Source organism: Quercus suber, unplaced genomic scaffold, assembly GCF_002906115.3.
Source record: "Quercus suber isolate HL8 unplaced genomic scaffold, Cork oak 2.0 scaffold_82, whole genome shotgun sequence".
In the NCBI taxonomy this organism is placed as follows: domain Eukaryota; kingdom Viridiplantae; phylum Streptophyta; class Magnoliopsida; order Fagales; family Fagaceae; genus Quercus; species Quercus suber.
The window spans coordinates 1,123,732-1,147,381 of NW_027069547.1; the positions used below are offsets into that span (position 1 = coordinate 1,123,732).

General features: G+C 34.0%; 1 protein-coding gene and 1 pseudogene across 1 annotated transcript; both read right to left on the reverse strand.

Moving 5' to 3' along the window:
• Positions 1-211: 211 nt before the first annotated feature.
• Positions 212-3,867, reverse strand: LOC136067697 (protein ACCELERATED CELL DEATH 6-like). The gene is made up of 3 exons (XM_065773905.1): positions 3,855-3,867; positions 3,165-3,604; positions 212-940 (listed from the first exon to the last, which is right to left on the reverse strand). The coding sequence occupies exons 1-3, from the start codon at positions 3,865-3,867 to the stop codon at positions 212-214; spliced, it is 1,182 nt and encodes a 393-aa protein (XP_065629977.1).
• A 12,580-nt stretch (positions 3,868-16,447) lies between these two features.
• Positions 16,448-22,523, reverse strand: LOC111993442 (ankyrin repeat-containing protein ITN1-like; annotated as a pseudogene).
• Positions 22,524-23,650: the final 1,127 nt, after the last annotated feature.

Genomic DNA, 23,650 nt, shown 5'->3' on the forward strand with positions numbered 1-23,650 from the left:
TTAGTGACACAACTGTGTTTTGCAATCTTAGTAATTCTTTTAGTGAAACGCTTAAATAGATTTTTCTAATTTCTGTTATGAATTAAGTCCATGCGTTAGCTTGTAATTAGTGGTTAGATTAAAATAGTTTTCCTGCTAATCAAGGAAGTTAGTTTTGCTTATTTCTTTTCCAGATTTTGCATACAAGGGATTAGATTTTTTCTATCTATTCTCAGTTGCTTGTAATCACTTTTACCTTTCTTAGTACTTCGAACCAATTCATTTTCATCTTCCAAGGAGCGTGAGCGAGAGCGTTCCATGGTTCTCTGGATTTTGGGTCTAGGAATGTGAGAGTGGAACATAGAGAAATTGTCAAGAGGCACATACAAACTATGTGCTTGATTGGGAATCCAGTGATGAGCAAGAAGGTGACACCGAGTGATGCAACAAAAGAGAGTGTGTTGCAAATCATGTAATACAAGTAGTTCCAGTAATCAAACGCATCGGCCAACACAGCCTTTCCAGCTAAACATGGTGTGTTTAAGCTGCATCTAAAGCCTTGCATAGTATCAATCACATTTTCTTGCCAAAGACCTCCTGGGGGGCTGATTGTCTGTTGGAAAGTGATAGTTGTAATCACAGTAGACACCACCATTATTGAACCATGATTGTCTTCGACCCAATCACCCTCATATTTCAAGTACCCAAACCAATTCCTCCTCCCTTTCTTGCTTGACTGTTCTTGTACGGATTCACTGTGACCAACAGCAATTGCCAATGGTGGTGAGGGATTATTCACTCTTTTAATACTAACACCAGCATACATTAAAATGTTTCGAATGGTGAAACTTTTGAAATCTTTGGGACAGTGCTCCAACATTTCTAAGGCTGTAAAACCCGTGTTGTTCAGGAAATCCACTGCTTCTTTCACTTTAGGCACCAAAAGCAAGTATTTTATTGTCTGCAAAAACTTAAAGCGTTTTAGTTTTTATAATTTTTTTATTTTTTATTTATTTTTTAGAGGCATTATCCAAAAAGATCGATGCTACATAGACTGATAGACATAAAATCTATCCCTTATTAACAAGAAATGGATATTAGACCGGATGCAGCATTTGTAGGTTAATTTCTGACTCAAAAGTCATTGTGCGATTTTAGAATCTAGCCGACACCAAAAAAGAGAGAAAAAAAAAGAAAAAAAATATGAACTTCACTTTTCAATCCCAGAAAAAAGGTTGGAAAGTGATATTCCACAGTAGCCACCACCATTAACGAACCATGTGTCTCTTCAAACCAATCACCTTTATATCTCGACTACTTTTTAAGTCTTTAACTATTTGGTCAACCTACTCTAACTTGACTGTGTTGGTGTTGCTAATTCGTGGTGACCAATCGTGATTGCTGATGGTGGAGGAAGAATACTTTGGTTCATTGCTCTCTCAACACCGGCATCCATTAAAACGTTTTGAATGGTGAAGCTTTTGGATTGTTTTGGATAGTGATCTAATACTTCTAAGGCTAAAACCCATATGATTCAAGACATCTGCTTTTTCTTTCACTTTAGACATTGAAGGCAAGAATTTTACTGTCTGAAAAAATTTATAGCATTATAATTTTGAACAATTTTTTTATGAGAAGCACAACTAAAATGATACCCAAAAAAAAAAAAAAAAAAAAGGATTTTTTCCCAATATCATATAAACTCACTATATATATACTAAGACATCGTTGGTGAAAACTAGTGATGTTATGAAATATGCCATAGTGTAATTAGACTATAAGAGCATCCACATCAATTCGTGGAAATTTTTTTCCATTTTACACGTCTAAAACCTATTTTTTTTATTTTACACACTTATTTTTACAAAATACCCACATCAGTTTGTCTATTATACATATTTATTCAAATATAATATTCATTTCTTTAACCCAACACAACCCACACAGCAACCATCATCAGCCACCATTTCTCTCAAGATCGATGCCTCCGGCCTCCCACCGTGCAACAAGATCGATACTAGAATCCACACAAGCCGATCACACCGGAATCCCAAAGAAAACTAGTAAAAAAAAAAAGATTGATAAGGCAAAAAAAAAAAAAGGATCAAAACCCATGAGATTCACGGCAGGCTCAAGCTCAAGCTCAAGCAGTAAGAAAAGATTCTAGGCTCAAGCTCAACCAGTAAAAAAAGATTCACGGCAACCTCAAGCTCAACCAAAAATGGATCAAAACCCACAAGATTCTAGGCGACGGACCCGTCGGAGAACTCCGTTTGTGTTGTAGGTGACAGACTCATCCAATGACTTGGCTTGCTCGACCTCATTCTCATCGGTGGCGGTGGTGATTGGCAAAAGCTAGAGGAAGAAAGCTTGATGAGAGATGAGAGAAAGAGAGAGTTGTGTTGTGCACCTGAGAGAGAGGGAGCTGAGAGTCCGGTAGAGAGGAGAGGGAAAAAACTATTAAAAAAATTAAATACACATGCTACAGCGTCCGTGTAAATTTACACGGGTACTGTAGCTCGCTGAAAAATTTAAAAGACTTTACACATTTTTAAATAGACTGATGTGGGAAGTTTTGTGGGTTATATGTGTAAAATTCCTCTCTTTTTCTATTATACAAGAGTATACAAGAGCTGTTGTGTATGCTCTAAAAACTAGACTTTATTAACATATTTTTTCTCTAACAAGAAAGTCTCGTGTCTATTGACATTATCCCATGTTGTTAAGGAGAGAGTTGGCAGAGTACTAGTTTGGGGTGGGCTTGGCTCTTATATATGGAGAAAATCTTTTTTTTTTTTTTTTTCACAAAGTAAACTCAAACATTGAGTTTTTTTTCCCCGCCTCTCACTCCAGGTATTTAAATTTCCATTTTGTATTCTTCTTATTTGTCGGGGTCTTAAATTTGAAAGAGAGAACATTTGTTACTTGACACCTTGACTTGGCACATCATGTTAGATTCTAACTTAACTGAAAAGTTAAAAAAACATGGTAGCGTTATATCAAATAATGTCACACCTCGACGTTGTCTTTATTGAATGAAATTCGACCAGTTAACTAGCAACATGAATATCCTAACACCATTAGTAATCTAGAAAGAAATAAGATTCATAAGGAACAATCTACTCAGATATGCAGTGAAAAAAAAAGTCTACTCAAATATATGCAAGATATAAACTAAAACATACCTCAACTTGCTTTAGCATCACAGCTAATTGCAAGATGGTGTTGCCACCATCATGGTCTTTTGAATTGAGAAAGTCGCCTTTGTCACTCACAGATTCTACCAACAGTTTCAAAGCCTCCAGTTGGTTGTGTTTGACACGTAAGTGTAAAACAGTCTCTCCCCCATCAAGCATAACTTGTGTTGAATCAGGCCGTGTAATAATGAACTCTTTCACAACCTCAACCCCCCCTCTTATGACTGCGTAGTGGAGAGGAATTCTCCCATCTTGATCACGAATTAAGCATGCATTGCTATTTGCATGCAATAGTGCTCGAACAATGTCTACATGGCCCTCAGCAGAAGCCAAGTGGAGGGGGCATCGTTTGTGAGAGTCCAACTCGACAGCGAGCTGAGGTTTTTGAAGTAAGAGAGCTTTACTAAAATCAAGCTGCCCAGCTAAAGCTGATATGTGTAATGGAGTTTCACTGAAAGAAGTTAGTGAAATCTTACTAAGCGTGGGTCGTTATGGATCAACCTATACAATGGGGTTGTAGACCCACTCATTGATGCATTGTAAAGTTCTAGTATATCATCTTCTTCGCGCCTTACTTCCATTCTCTCACTCTTTCTCTCTGTCTCTTGCTCTCTCTATGTGTGTGTGGTTTGTGATTCCGAAAATTAGCGTATAAATAGATGCATGCGGTCCACATACCAATATTAACCATTGCTTGAGCAATCCACTATGACAGGAAAAAAGTTGAGAGTGACAATCGGTACTGTAGGTGTTGGACGAATCAGATATTTCATTCTCAATCACACACACTCACAGGCCAGTTCGAAATATCATGAGTATTATTTTACGTGATTATATTATAGTTATTGCATGGTCTTGAGGGCCAGTTCTAATTTCTTGTTGCAACCTAACTTGAACTTTTGTTTCAAGTGGTTAACAAAAGAATATATCCCAAGTAAAATTGGAAAGAGGCTTTCGGCTCAATCTCTAGCCTACAAAAGAAAATTATAGTTAGAAGATATTGTTCTCGATTAGTTTGGCTTTTTATTTAATTATTTATGTTATTTGTTTGTGCATAGTTTTTCCTTTTTAAAGCTTTTTTTTTTTTTAAGATACAACTGTATTTTATTTGATTTTTTTAATAAAATAAAACATCTACTTTCATAGGAGCATTAAATTAATAATTCGAAGACATATTAGGTTGTGTTGAAATTCTGGTTAATCTTTATAGGCCCACTGAGCAGTGGCGGCGCCACGTTCAAGGGTGTTCCTGAGAGAACACCCTGACCTGAAAAAAAAATAAATTTTATATATAATAATTAAAAATAAATTTATTTGTTTACCCTTAAAAAAAAATTAGGAACACCCTCAACCAAAATTAGGAACATCCTCAATCAACCAAAATTAGGAACATCCTCAACCAACGTTATTGATCCCGTGCCGTTCCAGCTGAGATGTGGATTTCAGTAGGTACTAGTTTTGTATCTGATACAGAAGAGAAAAGAAAAAAAAAAAAAAAGAGTGAAGAAGTGGTTGTGACGAGAACGTAGAGGGTAAGATAAAGAAAAAGTTGAAAGAAGATGAGAATATAAGAGACTTATGGTAAAGATCAGGGACATTCAAATAAAGAAGACGAAGACTATAAGAAGAGAAGACAAACCAATAGTCTAGACTCCTTTAGAAGAGATGAATCTTAAAAAAATAAAATAAAAAAAATCATAAGATCAGCAAACGTGTTACTAAAGACTGTATCTAGAGTTTCAACTTTCAATGTATTGGTTTCCAGCTGTATCTAGAGTAGAATGCTAAAGGTTGTTTTTTTTATTATTTAAAAAAAAATAGTAAGTGGTTGATAAGGTGCTGGTAACTTAACAATACTTATACCAGAGTAATATTTCTACTGTTTCTAGAATTTATATATATATATATATATAAATGTGTGTGTGTGAGAGAGAGAGAGAGAGAGAGAGAGAGAGTAAAGGATTCTTTTTGTACATTCAAGAGGTGCTTTGACTCTCATATTTATTGTACATTTGTACTGTTTACAACTATCCAAAATATGAATTTTATTTATAAAAAAATTATAAAAAAATATTTTAATCCAATTTTATTTAAATATTAAATTTAATTCATTATTTTATATAATAATAATTGTAAGGACTGGGTTTGAGCACCATTTCTAAGGGATAAGTGAATTCAAGTCCAGCTAGCCCAATACAATAAATTTGTAGAGAATGAGTAGAAGAACTGAGCTTTGATGAGTGTAACAACAGTTAAAGATGGTTTGAAGAAAGAATGAGTAAAACAAATATGGACTTGGGAAAGCAATTCAATCCTCGGCACTGATTCGAGGAGTTTTAACTTATTATTTCTTTAGTGACAGTGACAATGGTTACAAAGTTAGTTCAGATTGCTACAATGTTTTCTCTGGTAAAATCCCCCATTCGTTTTCTCAGAGCTCCTTCTTCCTTATATACTACTTTCCTTCTTCATCTCCACCATACATATGCAAGTCAGATCTGCTGTTGTTGGTCTTTGTCACATCAACCTCCTCCTAAAGCTCTTAGGTAGTAGCTGTGAGTCTGAAAAGCCACCACTCAAGTATCATTTTCATATTAATGCGGTCAGAGTGTTAGTTGTAGAGTATTTAATGTGGAGGCAACAACTTTTCTTGGAATTGCTTGCCATACTCCAGTGTGCTTACTTGCTGTACTTATCTTTTTCCTTGGAGTACTTTGGAAAATTATCTTTGCCGGTAACTCACCTTTCCTCTACCTCGGCTTTGGTTAGCCGAGGATAGAGTTGTCCTCAGCATGGTTTCTTAGGTTGCCTTAATCACTATTGCCTTCTTCATATACGATTATGGGTCTTGGCATGGGCTTCAGGCCTAATACAAAAGGTAGATGTATATCACTGGGCTCTATGACCCCACAGTAATAATATATATATATATATATATTATTTTAAGGAACTCCAAAATACTCTAAAACAATACATCGAAATAGGTTGGTACTGAAATGGCCCACTCAACTTTTAATTACATTATACATATTAATTATACACATAACAAATTATAGAAGACAATTAATAAACAAATTAAACAACTAAATTATGTTAGGCTAAACAATAATGAAACAATACATTATAAAAGATAAACGAATTATATTACATTAGGCTAAACAATAATTAATAATTTTATAATTAGTGAAATAACAATATAACAAATTATAGTTTATAAAAGACAAACAAATTAATGAAACAACTAAACAACAATAATTAATAATTTTATTAATATTTCAAATGAACTTATAGTTTATTGTTTATTCTTTTGATAGAATTATAGATAAATATTTGATAAGAAAACCACGTAGAAGGCAATTGTAAATTTTATGTATTTGCGTGTTTTTTTATTGTTGTTGTCAATATACAAATTTTTCCTTTTATTAAATTGTGTAATTTATGCTTATTGAAGAACACCCTGAAAAAAATTCCTGGAACCGCCACTGCCACTAAGGCACTAAGGGCATTACCTTTTCATTTTGTAAATTTTCCAAGCAAAAGCATGAAAGGCTATAGTTCCGATCAGTCAATAACAGTCCTAGTAAGTGTTTGTGGCGTGCCACCATTAGTCTTAACTCGTAATTTTGTATTAAAAACCATATTTAAAAATTTTGAAAGTATTTTCAAAAAATAAATAGAAGGAAATTGAAATCTTGATTTTTCAAAAAGGTATAAAATGATTATATATAATGGATGTTAGGTAACGAGAAATCTATTTTCTTTGTGCAGTTGGGACATGTCAGTGTCATATTATCAACTTTATTTTTAGGCAAAAATGCAAAACTAACCATCTAACTTTCAGCTTTTGTCATTTCAGTCCTTTAACTTTTAGCTTTGTCATTTTAGTTCTTTAAGTTTCAATTTTTGTCAATGTACTATTCTGTTAGATATATGTTAAGCGGTCCGTTAAGTCTATTTTTTAAAAAAAAAAATTTCGTAATTAAAAGTAAAAAAAGAAAAAAAGAAAAAGAAAAAGGGAAAACATTGAAGGGAACAACGTCGTCCCCTTCCCCTGAAATGAGAGAGTGTTTCGATCCACATCAGTCAGGATACTATTCAGGTCAGCAATGCTTGCTGGGAACTCTACTGCCTCGAGCATGGCATTCAGGTTTGCTTTCTCATTTTTACCTTTCGCATTGTAATAATTTTTCTTTTCCGTTATGTGATTAGTTAGATCCGATTCAAAACAAGTTCAGTTTTTCACAGAATGGCTAGATCTCGTTGTATATTGTGGTAGATCATAATTATTGTATATTATTGTTGTTTTATTTATGTTCTATAATTTTGAAATATTTAGATTTAGCTACTTCGAGAACCTAGATTAGCCTTAGTTGGCCTCTGCGTAGTAAGCTATATGTAAATTTCATTTGCTGAAAATTCACCCTTGGAAATATTTAGATTTTAGTTACTTTGAATCTTGCTAGCAATGTGTAAATTTAATTCTCTGAATTTTTGTTTTTTGTTTCAGGCCAGATGCCAAGTGATAAGACTGTCGGCAGAGGAGACGAGGACTTCAACACCTTCTTCAGTGAAACTGGTGCCAGAAAGCATGTTCCTCATTCCCCTTCAATTTTTTTTTTTTTTAAATAACAGATTTTATTTTCTTTTAATTACAATTTAAAAAAAAAAAATAGACTTAACGGCACCACTTAACAGTTGTCTAACAGAATACTATATTGACAAAAATTGAAACTTAGAGGACTGAAATGACAAAGCTAAAAGTTAAAGGACTGAAATGACAAAAGCTGAAAATTAGAGAGTTAGTTTTGCATTTTTGCCTTATTTTTACACTTTCTTCCATGGAAATTCACCTTAGAATGGTGCGCCTCAAGCATATATAGGTCCTACCTATTTCTTCAAATATAAAAATAAAGTTGATAATTATTCGCTCATGTTCACAGAAAATTTGTTCCTTTCAAGGCCCCTCCCCTTTTGTTTAAAAAAAATTCATAACATGACTTTTGTCTTGGCTGGATATAGACTTTTAACTAGATATGAGATAAGGAAGTATTACAAATTTGAAAGGGTTCATTTACCATGGAAACAACATGGAAAAGTATCCTCAAATTTGTTTAATTTCTTTACTAGAAGATAAGAATGAATGATTGAGGTCTCATGTACATTGTTAAAATGCGTTTCATGTGGTGTTGACAGGTGCCTGAGGAGTGGCGATAGGTGGGCCATGGACATTAGGGTTTTAAATCTCTCTCTCTCTCTCTCTCTCTCTCTCTCTATATATATATATATATATATATAAAATTTAACTAAGGAACTCCCTGCCATGGACATTAGGGTTTTAAATCTCTCTCTCTCTCTCTCTCTCTCTCTCTCTATATATATATATATATATATATAAAATTTAACTAAGGAACTCCCTATATTTTTAAAAAATTGTACAAAATTCATATTAAATGATTAGTGCATCATTTTTATGCTTCATAATATTTTTATGTCATGCTCATAGCTCATTAAATCAAAATGTATTCAAGATATATTTCCTAAAAATTGATAAGCTTATATAAATAATTAGTACATAATTTTTTCCTCATATTACTCTTATACCATGTATAATCTATTTTCTAGGAATAGATTAGTAAGTCTATTTCATAAAGTCTTCTCTATTTTTTTTTTTTAAAAAGATATTTTTTATTTTACATTTGGAGACGTAGGTCCTACCTAGGGGAAACAGGAGCTTCCCACTTCCCAGTGAACATCGTCTTGATCGAGGCTGAGTTTGAACCATGCTGAAATTGGTATTGTGTATTTAATTTGCTGTGATTGTGCTGATTTTGTTGTTTGTCTATGCCTACTATTGGTAATTTGCTAATCATGTACACAATTGGTCTATAATTGGTAGATTAGCTTAAAATTTGAATCAGAGCTTAGGATCAAAGTCATTACCATATTTAAATTTGATAATCTCATTATTTATGAGGGAATTTGACTGCAAACGTCATACAAAATGAAAAGAATATGTAGAGGATCCAATAACAACATGAAAATCCATTCTAGTCCGGCCAAATCCCCATACATCATTTATAATCTTTATTAAAAACATAGAATTTAAAAAAAAAAAAAAAAAACGCAGCTATAGGCTATAGCTGCGTTTCCAAATATGGCCTATCCTGTGTGACTATGGCCCCCCTGCGAGACCTAGAGCTGCGTTTTTAAAAACACAGCCTAAACCGAGTCTGTAGCTGCGTTTTTTACACCCTATAAACGCAGCCCAAACAGGGTCTATAACCACGTTTTCTACAAAATGCAACTATAGGTCCCACATTTGTGGGTGTGTAAAAACGCAGCTATAGGAGGGGTCTAAAATGCAGCTACAGTGCTGCGTTTTTAAAAACACAGCTAGAGAACCCAACATTGGGTTTTCTTGTAGCCGCGTTTTTAGAAACGCGACTATAAGGTTTTCTTCTTTTTCCTTTTTTTTTTTTCCCCCTTCCTAAACACATTCCTGCCCAAAACAAGACCTGTAATTCCTGCCAACACTCAAATGTAACCAATTGGAACCAACAAAACAAATTGTCTGCACTCAACAATTCCTAACCAATTGCCAACAAACAAAACAAGTTCATTGCCAAAAGATTAATTACATAAACAAATAATATATGGTTCATTAACATGCAGGAATAGCAACAAGAGAAGCCCCTATAATGGGTACTTGAATTCCAAAAGTGATACTCTTTGAGAAGTGCAGGGAGAGATTTTCTAACCAATTGCATGTCACCAGTCCTGCTGTATATAGCATGAACCCATGGTTTTAAAAACCGGTACGGTCAAAGAATCGAAAAAATGAGTAATTACCGGTTTTGTGGTTCAACCGGGGTCCAACCAGTGGTCGAACCGGTGATGTCATAAATATTTAATTAATAATTTTAAAATTATAAAAATAGTTAATAAAATATATAATAAGATTATTACATATAATATTATGTTAAAATATATATAACATATTTTTAAAAAATTATGTGAGTTTTTACATCTTACATGTAGAAAATAAACAATAACCAAATATAAATAAACAATAACCAAAAATTATTTTCAAAACATAACATTTAGTGACACCCTTCTTTTAGGTTTATTTTTTTTCCCTTAAAATGGTCTATGTATTATGCATTCATTTTAAAGAAAAATTAAGTAAATTTTAAAATTATTCACTTAATTAATTATTAAAATCACTATTTTTTTTATATCATAATTATCTTAACTAAATGTAAAAGGGATGGGGCCCAATCCACGTGAGTTGCTCACGCTGCCCCTTAAGTACTAAAGGCAAAAGTAAAGTCTTAGGCTAAGGAAAATTAAAAAGTTGTGGCTGTCATTGATTCTCAAAAAACAATAAAAATAAAATGTGTGGCTCTCATTGTGTTATTGACTATTGTGTTACAAGCTCATCCAATTTCATTTGTGCAAGTTCTATGCCAAAAAAATATTTATAGAACTAGGGTATTAGATATTTATAAGAAGGTTTAGAGATTTAGGATTTGTAGGGTTTAGAAATCTAGGGTTTGTAAAGTTTCAATTTTCAATTATATCCCTTGTAAGTTTTTGTAATTACTCACTTTTCTTTTTAAATTTAAAATATAGGTTAGATGTAAAAGGTATTTAACAAATCTAAAATAAAATGAATATTTATTTGTTATATGAGTTAAACGCATGGTTTTAAAAACCGGTACGGTCAAAGAACCGGAAAAATGAGTGATTATCGGTTTTGTGGTCCGACCGGGGTCCAACCAGTGGTCGAACCGGTGATGTCATAAATATTTAATTAATAATTTTAAAATTATAAAAATAGTTAATAAAATATATAATAAGATTATTACATATAATATTATGTTAAAATATATATAACATATTTTTAAAAAATTATGTGAGTTTTTAAATCTTACATGTAGAAAATAAACAATAACCAAATATAAATAAACAATAACCAAAAATTATTTTCAAAACATAACATTTAGTGACACCCTTCTTTTAGGTTTATTTTTTTTCCCTTAAAATGGTCTATGTATTATGCATTCATTTTAAAGAAAAATTAAGTAAATTTTAAAATTATTCACTTAATTAATTATTAAAATCACTATTTTTTTTATATCATAATTATCTTAACTAAATGTAAAAGGGATGGGGCCCAATCCACGTGAGTTGCTCACGCTGCCCCTTAAGTACTAAAGGCAAAAGTAAAGTCTTAGGCTAAGGAAAATTAAAAAGTTGTGGCTGTCATTGATTCTCAAAAAACAATAAAAATAAAATGTGTGGCTCTCATTGTGTTATTGACTATTGTGTGCAGTGTGCACACTGGACAAGGGTCATTTGGAGAATAATGCCCTTTGGAGAAGGGTCATTGGGGCGAAGGATGGGAATGAGTGGGGTGGTTGGCGCACAAAATTTGTGTCGGAGGCTTATGGTGTGTGTTTGTGGAAGTGCATTAGAAGTGGCTGGTTGATTTTTTCCGAGTGCCTTCGGTATGATGCGGGTGATGGTACTCGTGTGAAGTTTTGGGATGATGTGTGGTGTAGGGATCATCCTCTTAAGGAGGAGTTCCCAGACTTATATAATATTAGTAGGACAAGGGAGGCATCGGTCTCTGAGGTTATGTGCTTCGCAAATGGGAAAGTTTCTTGGAACATTCAGTTTCATCGCTTAGTGAACGATCAAGAGTCACTTTCTTTGGATTCGGTTTTGGTCTTGATTTATTCCGCAAAGGTCCGGGGTGTTGGTCCTAACAAACTTTGTTGGAAGCCTGCTTGCAACTGAGGTTTCAAGGTGAGTGGGTATTATCATTTTCTATCCCCATCTACGGTATTTCCCTTTCCTTGGAAAATGGTGTGGCAATCGAAGGTTCCTCCTCGGGTTGCCTTTTTCTCTTGGACTGCGGCTTTAGGCAAGATTTTAACTATTGATAATCTACGAAAGAGACACTTTGTTGTTCTTGAGTGGTGCTTTATGTGCAAAGGGTGTGGGGAATCTGTAGATCATCTCCTCCTTCACTGTCCTTTTGCTTTTGAAATGTGGAGTATGATTTTCTGCTTGTTTGGTATTTGTTAGGTGATGCCGCAAAGGGTAGCGGATTTGTTGGATTGCTGGTCTTGCAACTTCAGGCGACATCATAATTTAGTTATTTGGAGGATTGTGCCGCACTGTTTGATGTGGTGTATCTGGCGAGAACGGAATTTGAGAAGCTTTGAGGATTGTGAGCGGTCCATTCTTGAGTTTAAGTCTTTTTTGTTTTCTACTCTTCTCGAATGGTGTTTGGTTTTACCTTCTTTTTCTTGTATTTCCCTTTTTGGGTTGCTTGATCATTGTACTTTGTTTTCTTGATGTTCTTGCCTCTTTCGTACATTTCCTATGTATGGGGCTGTGTTTTTTCAATATATTTTTAAGTTACTTATCAAAAAAAAAATTTATATCAAGGGCAAACCTGTAAATTTCGAAATCCTTGCAAATTAAGGGTTTTGGTAGTTTACTCCAGTTTAGAATTTTCTAGTAGATCCTAAACATTTTCTTCCCTTTATCTTCTATTTTCTCCCTTCTCTACTCTCTTTTCCTCTTCTCTTTCTTGTGATACTATTCATAGGTACTGTTTATACAACCCCTAAAGTATAAGAAAACTTACAGTGGAGAAGAAAATGATCTACAGTTTCCCCATCACAACAACACAAACAACACCTGTTAACCAAGGTCTGACCACGCTTAACTAGATTAACACTTGGAAGTTTTAATCTATGTATACCTTTTATTCCTGCTATAAAGAGTATAAATACTAGGCGCAGCTGGCAAAAACTCTCAGAAAAACCAGATCAAAGATTGAAGTGATTTTGAAATGTGATATAGTTTGGACATGGGATCTAATTGGCACCCTTTTTAGCCTACTTTAGTAACTATTAAATCTAAATATCAAGAAACTTTACATGAAATTGCAGCTAGTTCAATTTGAATTAAATTTAGGGCACTCTATTTCGCTGGCTTAACTATATTAGCAGTTAAGTTTCAATCATGAATTATCAACTTAATCCTAGAGGGTCTGAAAATGGTTTAACATTACCTTTGTGCTCATTTTCCAATTAGAAATAAAGTGATTTCCTTGAAATTAGAATACAAATCGAGTGATATAACCTATAGTTAACTTTAATCCTTACTTATACAAGGCCCAAAATTTCAAAAGAGGTACAATTTATATCATTTCGGCAATTAACTTTAACAGAAAATGGAGGCAAGGGTAGCATTGAACCGTTCTCAAAACTTCAAGGACAAAATTTAACAAGAAAAGGGAGTGGGGAAGGGGCTAAATTGGAAGCAAAGAAGAATTTATGCCTGTGTTGATGATCAACTGAAATATTTAGTTTGGCATATAATAAACTTTAGCATTAAGTTGTAGAGCTGACATGTTAAAGGTAACGGGAAAAAAATTATATAGTCAAAATGTTTGGAACAGTCAAGATTAAGTTATGTTATGGTTATTATGCAGTAATTTATGAAAATTCATCTTCAACTTAAGGTAAGGACTGACCTGACAGTTGCCATCTCCTTTGACCTCATTCTCAACCAGATTGTACAACTTCAGACTGAAAGATCAAACAATTCTAACATCAGACATACAACATTTCAATATCAGTTACACTGATAGGAAGTACACAAAGAAATAAAAACATCTTACAAGTTTTATAACCTTAAATGTGAGGAAATAACTGAAGGATTGCAGGAAATGATGATCTTGGTTTTCGTTAAGATACTAAAACTTTCTTACCATATTGTATTTAATTGTGAATGGATAATTCTTTATTCAACTATCTATACATCACTCAACGGTAAAGTAACATAGTGAGTCATTTTTTTCCCCCAAAACTGTACTTGATTTGTAATCTTGTATATGTTTTTATTAATTGCTCTACATTCACTATACATATAATTTTAATGTAGCAACATCAGGCAACCAAGTTGCACCCTTCTACCTGATTCTCATTATCTACAAAAGAAAAAGAAACAAACTAACCTAGAAAATCATAAAGAAGAAAATTGCAGATCCTTACCAGCACATAGAACCTAAGAAAATTGCAGGCAGTTTTAACAAGTACAATTATATTCTGTAGTGTATCAAAAAATCTTTAACAGTGACTGGGCAATAATTCAAGCAACACACTTAATAAGTACACTAAATATTTAGGTGCATCATGCAAGTGAAAGCAGACTCTCCACAGGGACTAAAGATTGGCATTGGATAAGACCAAAAGCACACTTTAGAATACAAGGAAATTACTAGTAACCAACATATTCCCTTAGATAAAAAAAAAAAAATTAATACAGGTCTGTCATGGGTACAAAGACTAGTGCCCAATCAATCTTTATCTCAAGATATTGCAATATGGGTGCGCCTAAAAAGAATCAATGTGTACAAATTCTTTCTTTCATATCCTATGCTAGATGAAGGCAATTTGCAACATAGGCACTTCAGTCTTATCACAAACGCTATGTAAGAGAATAATAGAATATTAAAGGCGCCAGCTAGTTCAAGTTACAAAGCCTCTTGCCTAAGCACACGTCTTTTGAGGTCACCAAAACATTTTCATTATTAGATAATCAGGCACTGAAATTAAGGGTGCTTAATCAATACAATCATGAGAAACTAACCTTAGCAAATACTGCCACAATTTTAGGAAGGAATTGATTGTTGGGACCCAAGCATTTTCAATTTGCTCAGTCTCCTCAACTTGAATAACTGCATTAGCACCATCAGGTATTGGTCCTGGGAGAAAACAAAATCAAAGAAAGAAAGCCATTATCAATAACTAACAAAAATTTCCATAAAGAAAAATAAAATAAGTAACAAAATTCAAAACCCACAAAGTAGAAACTCAGGAACAAAAACACAACAAAACGAGCAACACAATCAAACAAACAGAGCACCAATACCAAAGACAGTTCAAAAAGCTCAACCTTCAAGGAAAAAAAGCTTATTGCTTTTCCTGCTTGCCCTATGTCTTAGCAATCCACAAAAACCCACAATCCACAATCCAGTATCAACATTCAATACCAAACTGACAAACGTGAAGACAGAAAAATTAGAAACGCAACAATCTTAACTACTTCCAGAATTGAACAAAGAACTCTCTTAAATAATAGCAATTATAACAACTACTCAAATAGCAATCCACCATTCTAATTAGGTACCATGAAAAACAGAATACAAGTAGAGACTAATGTGACAGATACAACAATGGCATTGCAGAGGCAAGACCAATTCACGAATGCAAAAGAATATAAAAGTCAGCAAAAGCAAGCTAACAACGAGAGAAGCCAAATAAACTAAATAGATCCTAGATGCACCAAAACCAATAAGAAACACAAGGTGTAGATCAAAACAAACAAAAAACACCAATCACAATTATCCAAGCAAAGCCCCCAAAACAAAAACATGAAATTTCCAAGATAGAAAACACACTCACCAGAGATAAAGATATGCCAACCTCTGGTGTGGCCTTCCATAACTTGGCTCCAACCTCACAAACTCCTCACACTCCTTCACTGCCTCCCCCAACCTCCTCAATGCCGTCAATGCCGCTGCCCGATTACTCCGAAATGCAGCATTATCTGGCACCAGGGAAACCCACGGCCATACACAACCATATGACCCCACGGCCACCGGAATCCCACAACCCGAACTCGATTTGAAACCCACGGCCACTCGATTTGAAATTAGGGCCACGCCGATCTGAAACCCATGGCCACCTGATCTTAAACCCACTGCCACGCCGATCTGAAACCACGACCACCCAAATCCGATCTTGAGAGAGAGAGAGAGAATCCTCGCCATGAGAGGAAGAGAGGAGAGAGCGTGAGACAGAGGAGAAAAGATTGAGGAGAGAGGAATCTGAAAAGTGAGGAAGAGAGAGAGGGTAGGGTATGGATCGGGTATACCCATACCCGACCTGAAAATTTTACCCATGGGTAGCCGATTATCAATATCTATTAATATTCATACCTAAATCTTACCCGAATATATTATCCATGGATATCCATATCCTACCCGAAACCCATTTAAATTTTTTTTTTTTAATCCAAAAAATTTTAACATAAAAACTAACCAATCTTTAAAAAAAAAAACTAATAAATAAATTTTTTTTTTTTTTTTTTGTATCTGCTTCTTTTTTCATTCCTAACTAACCAATCTTTAAAAAAAAAAACTAATAAATAAATTTTTTTTTTTTTTTTTGTATCTGCTTCTTTTTTCATTCCAACATAAATTCCTCAATCAAGAAAAATGCATTCATTCTAACCTCCACATTCTTCCTAGAAATATAACATGAGCAAAACATAAATAATATTCCATACATCAGTTTGGGAATAAGTATCTCCAAAATTTTCAAAAAAATTCTCTGAATCTGTATCATGTTGCTACTACTTGGTTTATAATTGAAGCTGTCCTCCTCGGCCTCTAAAAATTCAGTTGTTCTTCCATTTTCAGCAACACCACCCTCTTCCAACACATTGAGAGCATGCGAGCTTGATTCCTTGTCATTGATATATTTCAACAATCTATCATGAGCATCCACAGAGATAACATCCATAAAATAAAATAAATTTTACAAAATCTAATGTAGTGATTCATTAGATTTTTATGGTAAATATAAGATAACACTACATTCAATAAATATTGGCTCCACCTACAATCATAGGAAATACAACTCTCGCCAATCTAATAAATAGAAAAGGTACGGTTCTTTTGACATAAAGGGAGAAGTCCAAAAATTACAAAATGCAATGAATGAAGATAAATCCATTATAGCCTATGCCTTCAAACAAAAGCTAAGGATAAGAAGCCCCCAAGCTAATAAAAATGTTACTAACTTTTCAATCCTAAACATCTAAATCAACAAAACCCAACTCCAAAATTCACCTACACGCACAAAGAATACAATGAGTGAACAGAACCCATTATAGCCCATGAATTCCAAACAAAAGCTAAAAACAAGAAAGCCACCCAGGCCCCAAGCTCATAAGAACTTACTAACTTTTGCATCTAAACTCAACTTAGCAAGTGTATTACACCACAAGACTAGACTTAAAAGTGAGGAAGAGAATCTGATTTGGGCCCCATTTTAATGTCTTCTTGTTCTTTGAATTTTTGCACATATCAAGTCCTCTCCTCCATGCTACTACAAGCCAGGAAGATAGAATTTACACTATACAATTGTGTGCCTCAAGATGTTGACAGAAGGTTAACAGCTTTCCATATTACAAAAACCACAATGCTGTATAAATATTAATTGTTCAGCCATTATAATGGTAGACATGTAGGCAACTGCAAAGAGAGAGAGAAAGATTAATTGTTCAGCCATTATAATGGTTCAATTTGATTTCTTTTTAAATGTGTACAGAGTACAGACTAACTATTCAGCCATTAAAAGAATACATCAAAAAAAAAAAAAAAAAAAAAAAAAATGAAACACTTTAATTCAATTTCAATTTTGAATGAAATAGACATACCCAGCTGAATCAAATAGACATACCCACATAGAATCAAACACCTTAATGCAGTCAAAAACCAAATCTAACACATACCCAGTTGATAAAAATTCAATCAAAAATCAAAATTGACACATACCCAGCTGAATTGAAATTGAATGAAATAGACATACCCAGCTGAATCAAATAGACATACCCACATAGAATCAAACACCTTAATGCAGTCAAAAACCAAATCTAACACATACCCAGTTGATAAAATTCAATCAAAAATCAGAATTGATACATACCCAACTGAGTTGAAATTGAATGAAATAGACATACCCAGCTGAATCAAATAGACATACCCACATAGAATCAAACACCTTAATGCAGTCAAAAACCAAATCTAACACATACCCAATTGATAAAATTCAATCAAAAATCAAAATTGACACATACCCAGCTGAATTCAAACTCTAAAATCAAAATCTAACACACACCCATACGATAAATTCAACAAGACAACACAAGCAAACAACATGCAAAGAACAAAAAACTCACCAGTTGACAAATTCAGTCTAGAAAAGGAAACAAAAGCTAATTATCAATAGAATCCTCCCAAAACGTCAAACCCAGATACCCACAGAAAAGAATTTTCTTTTGAAGCCAAACTAGCAAAAGAGGGAAAAAGAATGAATCATTTACCTGAGGAAGAGAGCGGTAGGAATTAGAATCAAGCAAAAAATCGATGCCAAAACCAATAATTGTGTGTATATGTGAGAGACAGAACCTTCCTAAAACGTCAAACCTAGAAACCAATAGTGTAGAAGCAGTGAGGAGGGACAGAGAGAGAGAGAGTGACGGTGAGGAGAGGCGGAGACTGGAGCTCTGAGAGAGAGAGAGAGAGAGAGAGAGTGTGACGGTGAGGACTGAGAACTGAGGAGAGGCAGAGAGAGTGTGACTGTGTGAGTGATGGTGAGAGTCTGAGAGAAGTTTAGGGTTTTTTTTTTTTTTTTTTTTTTTGGGTCGGGTATGGATATTATCCATACCCTACCCGAAAAATTCAGGTAATATCCATACCCTACCCGATTAGGCTCTGCCCATAAAGAACCGGGTATTACCCGAAATATATGGATCGGGTAGGGTTGGATATCCATTACCCAATGGTATGGCCATCCCTAATAGAGAGCGAGGGTTTGGTGGTGAGAGTGAGTAGAGAGTTTTTTCAATTTAGGGTATTCATCTGGATACAGCCCAAAATTGAAAACTGAAAACTGATAATATTGTAGCAAAATAATTTTTAAATATGTGAATAGTACTATAAGACCCATTTTTAATGAAAAAGTTGTTGAAAAATAAAAATTGTGGGTCTGTAAATAGTGCATTCATGGGCAGTAGTCAACATGTGCAGCTATTGTTTATTAAACAGTAGCCACACAGTAACCATGAACAGTAAAAAATCAGCCTTTAGTCTTTGGAACGTTGAAAAGTAAAAAAAAAAAAAAAAAAAAAAAAAAAAAAAAAAAAAAAGAAGACAAAATGCAAACACGTTTGGGAAGCGCAAAACGAGCTTCTAAAATGCACACTTAAACTTAGAAAAAACTAAGGGTCATCAAATAGCTCATGACCCATGGGCTGGCCCAGTAGTCCGCTAGCCCACCAGGCTAATGGGCAATCCAGCCCGGTAATATTGAAACCCGTGGGCAGCCCAGTAGCCCAATGGGACAGGCTATGGGTTGGTTTCTTTACCTATGGGCGCTCGGTGGGCTGGCCCAATAGCCCGGCCTAACCCATTAGCCCAACCCGTTAGCCTAACTCATTGCCCAAAATTCATAACAAAATAATTTGGGAGTTGGGTGGGTGAGGAACTGAACTTTAGACATTATAAAAACTTTAAACCACACACCTAACCACTAAATACTTGGAGTGATTGTGATATAATATGCATAATAAATATATATATTTTGGTATTATTCTAGTAGCTTTGATTTTTAAAACTAAGTACTTATTACTAAGATGACCATTGCCCTACCTCTGTGCCTCTGGAAAGAAAGTCATTCTTTCTTTTGATAAATTCTAATTCTTTCCTTACAAGTTACAATTATAGAAGAAATTCCTTAAAAAAAAAAAAAAAAGGCTTACTGTTGGTTCATGGTTGGAAGAAATTCTTTCCTTTAAGAATTGATATTTGATTCTCCATATATCCTTTTAAGAACTGATATTTGATTCCTCATATATTTCCAAATTGATATTTGATTCATGCTTACCGTTTGAGCAATTAAAAGTCAATTCTTTTTTTTTTTTTTTTTTGTGTTCAAGTATCCAATCTATAAATACCTATGACATTTCTCTCATTTTACTCACAAAAAATCTCTCAAATTCAAACTCTCCCTAGACTATTCTCAATTTTTCATCTCTTATTATTTTTTCCCTCTTATAGTTATATACTCTATAGAATAATAATTTTATAATAGTACCTTTTTAAGAGGTATGTCTTAGTACTTTTTTTTAATAGAATCTTTTTAGTAGATTTAATTGTTCAATTGGATAGTTTGTAATAATATATAATTATAATTTTTTTCATTAAATTTTTATAACCCCATTGAAGACTCGTTAAAAATGCTCATGGGTAGCCCATTAAACCCACCTCATTAGCCAAGCTCGCTAAAGCCCAAATGGGCATTGCCCATGGGTAGGGCCATGGGCTAGGGTTTTTCCATCTAGCCCGGCCCGACCCAGCCCATTGACTAGTCAACAACCCATTAAGTCCAACTAATTAGACCCATGGGTGAAGAAAAAAAGGGTGGGCCAGCCCGACCCGGCCCATTGATAAGGCCTAGAAAAAACGCAGCTCTCAAAGTGATGTTTGAGCTGCAGCTCTGAAGTGCGTTTTTTGTAGTGCTATAATTTGTTAAATGAGAAATTTTACAAACTAATAACTCTACACTGTTACATATAATCTTTGAAAAGTACATCAAGATACATATGATCATAGTTTGAACTTTTATTCCAACAAGAAGAACAAAAGATTGAAAAAAATAAAATAAAATAAAACGAAAAGACCTTCAGGACTTGGAAAGTAACCAATACACTGTGATACCAATCTGTTATTGATAGCAAGTTGAACACTAAATAACTTGCCACGTCACTTACAATCCAAAAGACGATTTAATTTCAACTAGTAATAGAAATTGCAGTCTCCGACATTATATTCAAGTCGGTCCAATCCTAATTGTCCAACTTAATTATTAGCGTCTTTGCATGTATAAGGTGAACTTTCGTATCTTGACAACCATCCAGGTGAGAAAGCGAATTGTAGGATGAACTTTCGTATCAGAAGAACGATACCTACCACAGCCATCAAACTTAACAGAACACTATTTGGTAGGATGAACGTTCGCTTATAAAAATAACTATAATAAAAATAAGTTTGACCAGGTATCAGCAGGATGAATGCATATGTATAGGCAAAACCTAGGAAAGTGAGAGTGATACACATGAAAAATGTCAAGAGCCCCATGCAAAGCTTATTCCTGAGAGGAAATCCACTAATAAGCAAAAAGGTGACACACAAAGATGCAGTGAAAGAGATAGTATTGCAAATCAAGAAAATTGAGTACATGAAGTACTCATCAGCATTACAGGCTAAGACCGAGGTTCCGGCAGGACATGTAATAAATATAACTGTTTCCATAACTCTCAATACTTAAGGTTTCATTTGTTTGCGAAACTCCACCTAAATATAACTGTTTCCATAACTCTCAATACTTAAGGTTTCATTTGTTTGCGAAACTCCACCTGGGGGATTAACTATAGGTTGGAAAGTTATGGTTGTGATAACAGTAGCCACCACCATTAATGCACCACGCATCTCTCCTAACCAATCACCCTGGTAGCTCAAGTATTCTATCCATTTCAACCACCAATTCTTGCTTGGCTGCACTGGTTTTGCTGGATCATGGTGACCAATAACAACTGCTAATTGTGGTTGAAGATTTGTTTGGTTCCTTGCTCTTTCAATCCCAGCATCTAATAAATTTTTTCGAATGGTGACATTTTTCAAGTCTTCTGGACAGTGATCTAAGACTTCTAAGGCTGTAAAACCCATCCGGTTCAATGAATACGCTCCATCTTTCACTTTAGACACTGAAAGCAAGTATTTAACTATCTGCAAAAACTTAGAGCATTATAGTTTTGAACAAAATTTTTTTTTTTTGGAGAAATTATATATAAGTAGATGCAAAAAAAACCTACCTTTGTTTGCTTTAGCATCACGGCTAAATGCAAGATAGTATTGCCACCATCATGGTCTTTGGAATTGAGAAAATCCCCTTCGTCACTCAAAGATTCCACCAGCAATTTAAGAGCCTCTATTTGGTTGTATTTAACACATATGTGCAAAACAGTCTCACCCCCATCAAGCACAATTTGAGATGAGTCAGGCTGCGCAGTGATCAACTCCCTCACAACATCAATTCGTCCCCTCATGACTGCATAGTGGAGAGGAATTCTCTCATCTTTATCACGAATTAAGCATGCATTGTTGTTTGCACGTAATAATATTTGGACAATCTCAATGTGGCCCTCAGCAGAAGCCATGTGAAGGGAGCAACGTTTATGGGAGTCCAACTCGATAGCAAGTTGGGGTTTTTATTTTAGAAGTAGAAGAGCTCTACTGAAATCAAGGTGACCAACTAAAATAGATATGTGTAATGGAGTTTCACTCATAGAAGTGAGGGAAATTTTGTTAAGGAGGTTTGGCTCTTTATGGATCAACCTAGATAATGTGGTTGTACATCCGCTCATGGAGGCGTTGTAGAGCTCTATTATAGCATCTTCTTCATGCCTTATTTCCATTCTCTCTGTGGGGAAAGGGGGATTGTTAGGTTTCGTATTGTATGATTGTGTCTGACATTTCAAAATAGAAGCATATATATAAATAGATGAATGTAGTTCACAGATCAATATTATAATCTATTGCTTGGGACATTTCTTTTATCATACAAGCAAATTGACAAAGCAGACATTAATGAAATTTCTACTGAATTTCCTGGTACGTAGCAAAACAAAAGTTGTGGATTATATATATATTTACATTGCCAACGAATACGAGAAAGACTAGATGAATTGTTTATTTGCTTCTGGCGATGACAATCACATATGTTGTGTTTTCTTGTTAGCAGCTAGTGACGGAGCCAAAATTTAAGTTTAGAGAGGGGGGGGGGGGGGAGGGGGTGTGGGGCAAAATTTTTGAGCAATGCATATGGGCACAAACACAAAAATAACATTAGTATATTTGCTATACTGTATTTTTCTATTAGGGATTCATTTACACATGAATAATTTCTTAATTAAAAATTCCATTTACAATTCTCATAAAATATTTTAGTAGTTGGAAAACTCAAGTACAATTCATATGAATATAATATTGTAATATTTTTAAAAACGAGATTGTGAACTTACATACACTTGAAAATTCAAAGTTTAACATGAAAACAATATCGAGCTTTAGAATTTATTATAAAATTATCTTAACATTTTATTGCTTACACAAATTTTATTAGCGAAGAATAAATTACTACATTAGAAATTTGTGATTCTTTTATCTTTTTTATCAGGCAATAATAATGTTCTTTTCAATCTTTTCGATTAAAACTTGTGTTTCTTAATAGTTCTTTTTTAATCTTATATATATTTTTTGAGCTTTAAAACACATTGATAGATTATGAATGATTTTATTTTTCTTCCATATTTAATGAAGTTTCCATAAATAAATAAATAAAACAATAGTCCAATGATTATTTTATAAATGAAAAAGAAATACGTAAAGCAAATCCATGCATGAAACAAAAGAAAAGAAATAGATACAAAAATTAAGATGGGCCAGCCATATGTAGGGGAGGGAACAAATTGATAAAAGGATAAAAACCATGAAACTCACACAACAGTAATTACGCTTGAGCTCTATTTCCACATATTCCTGT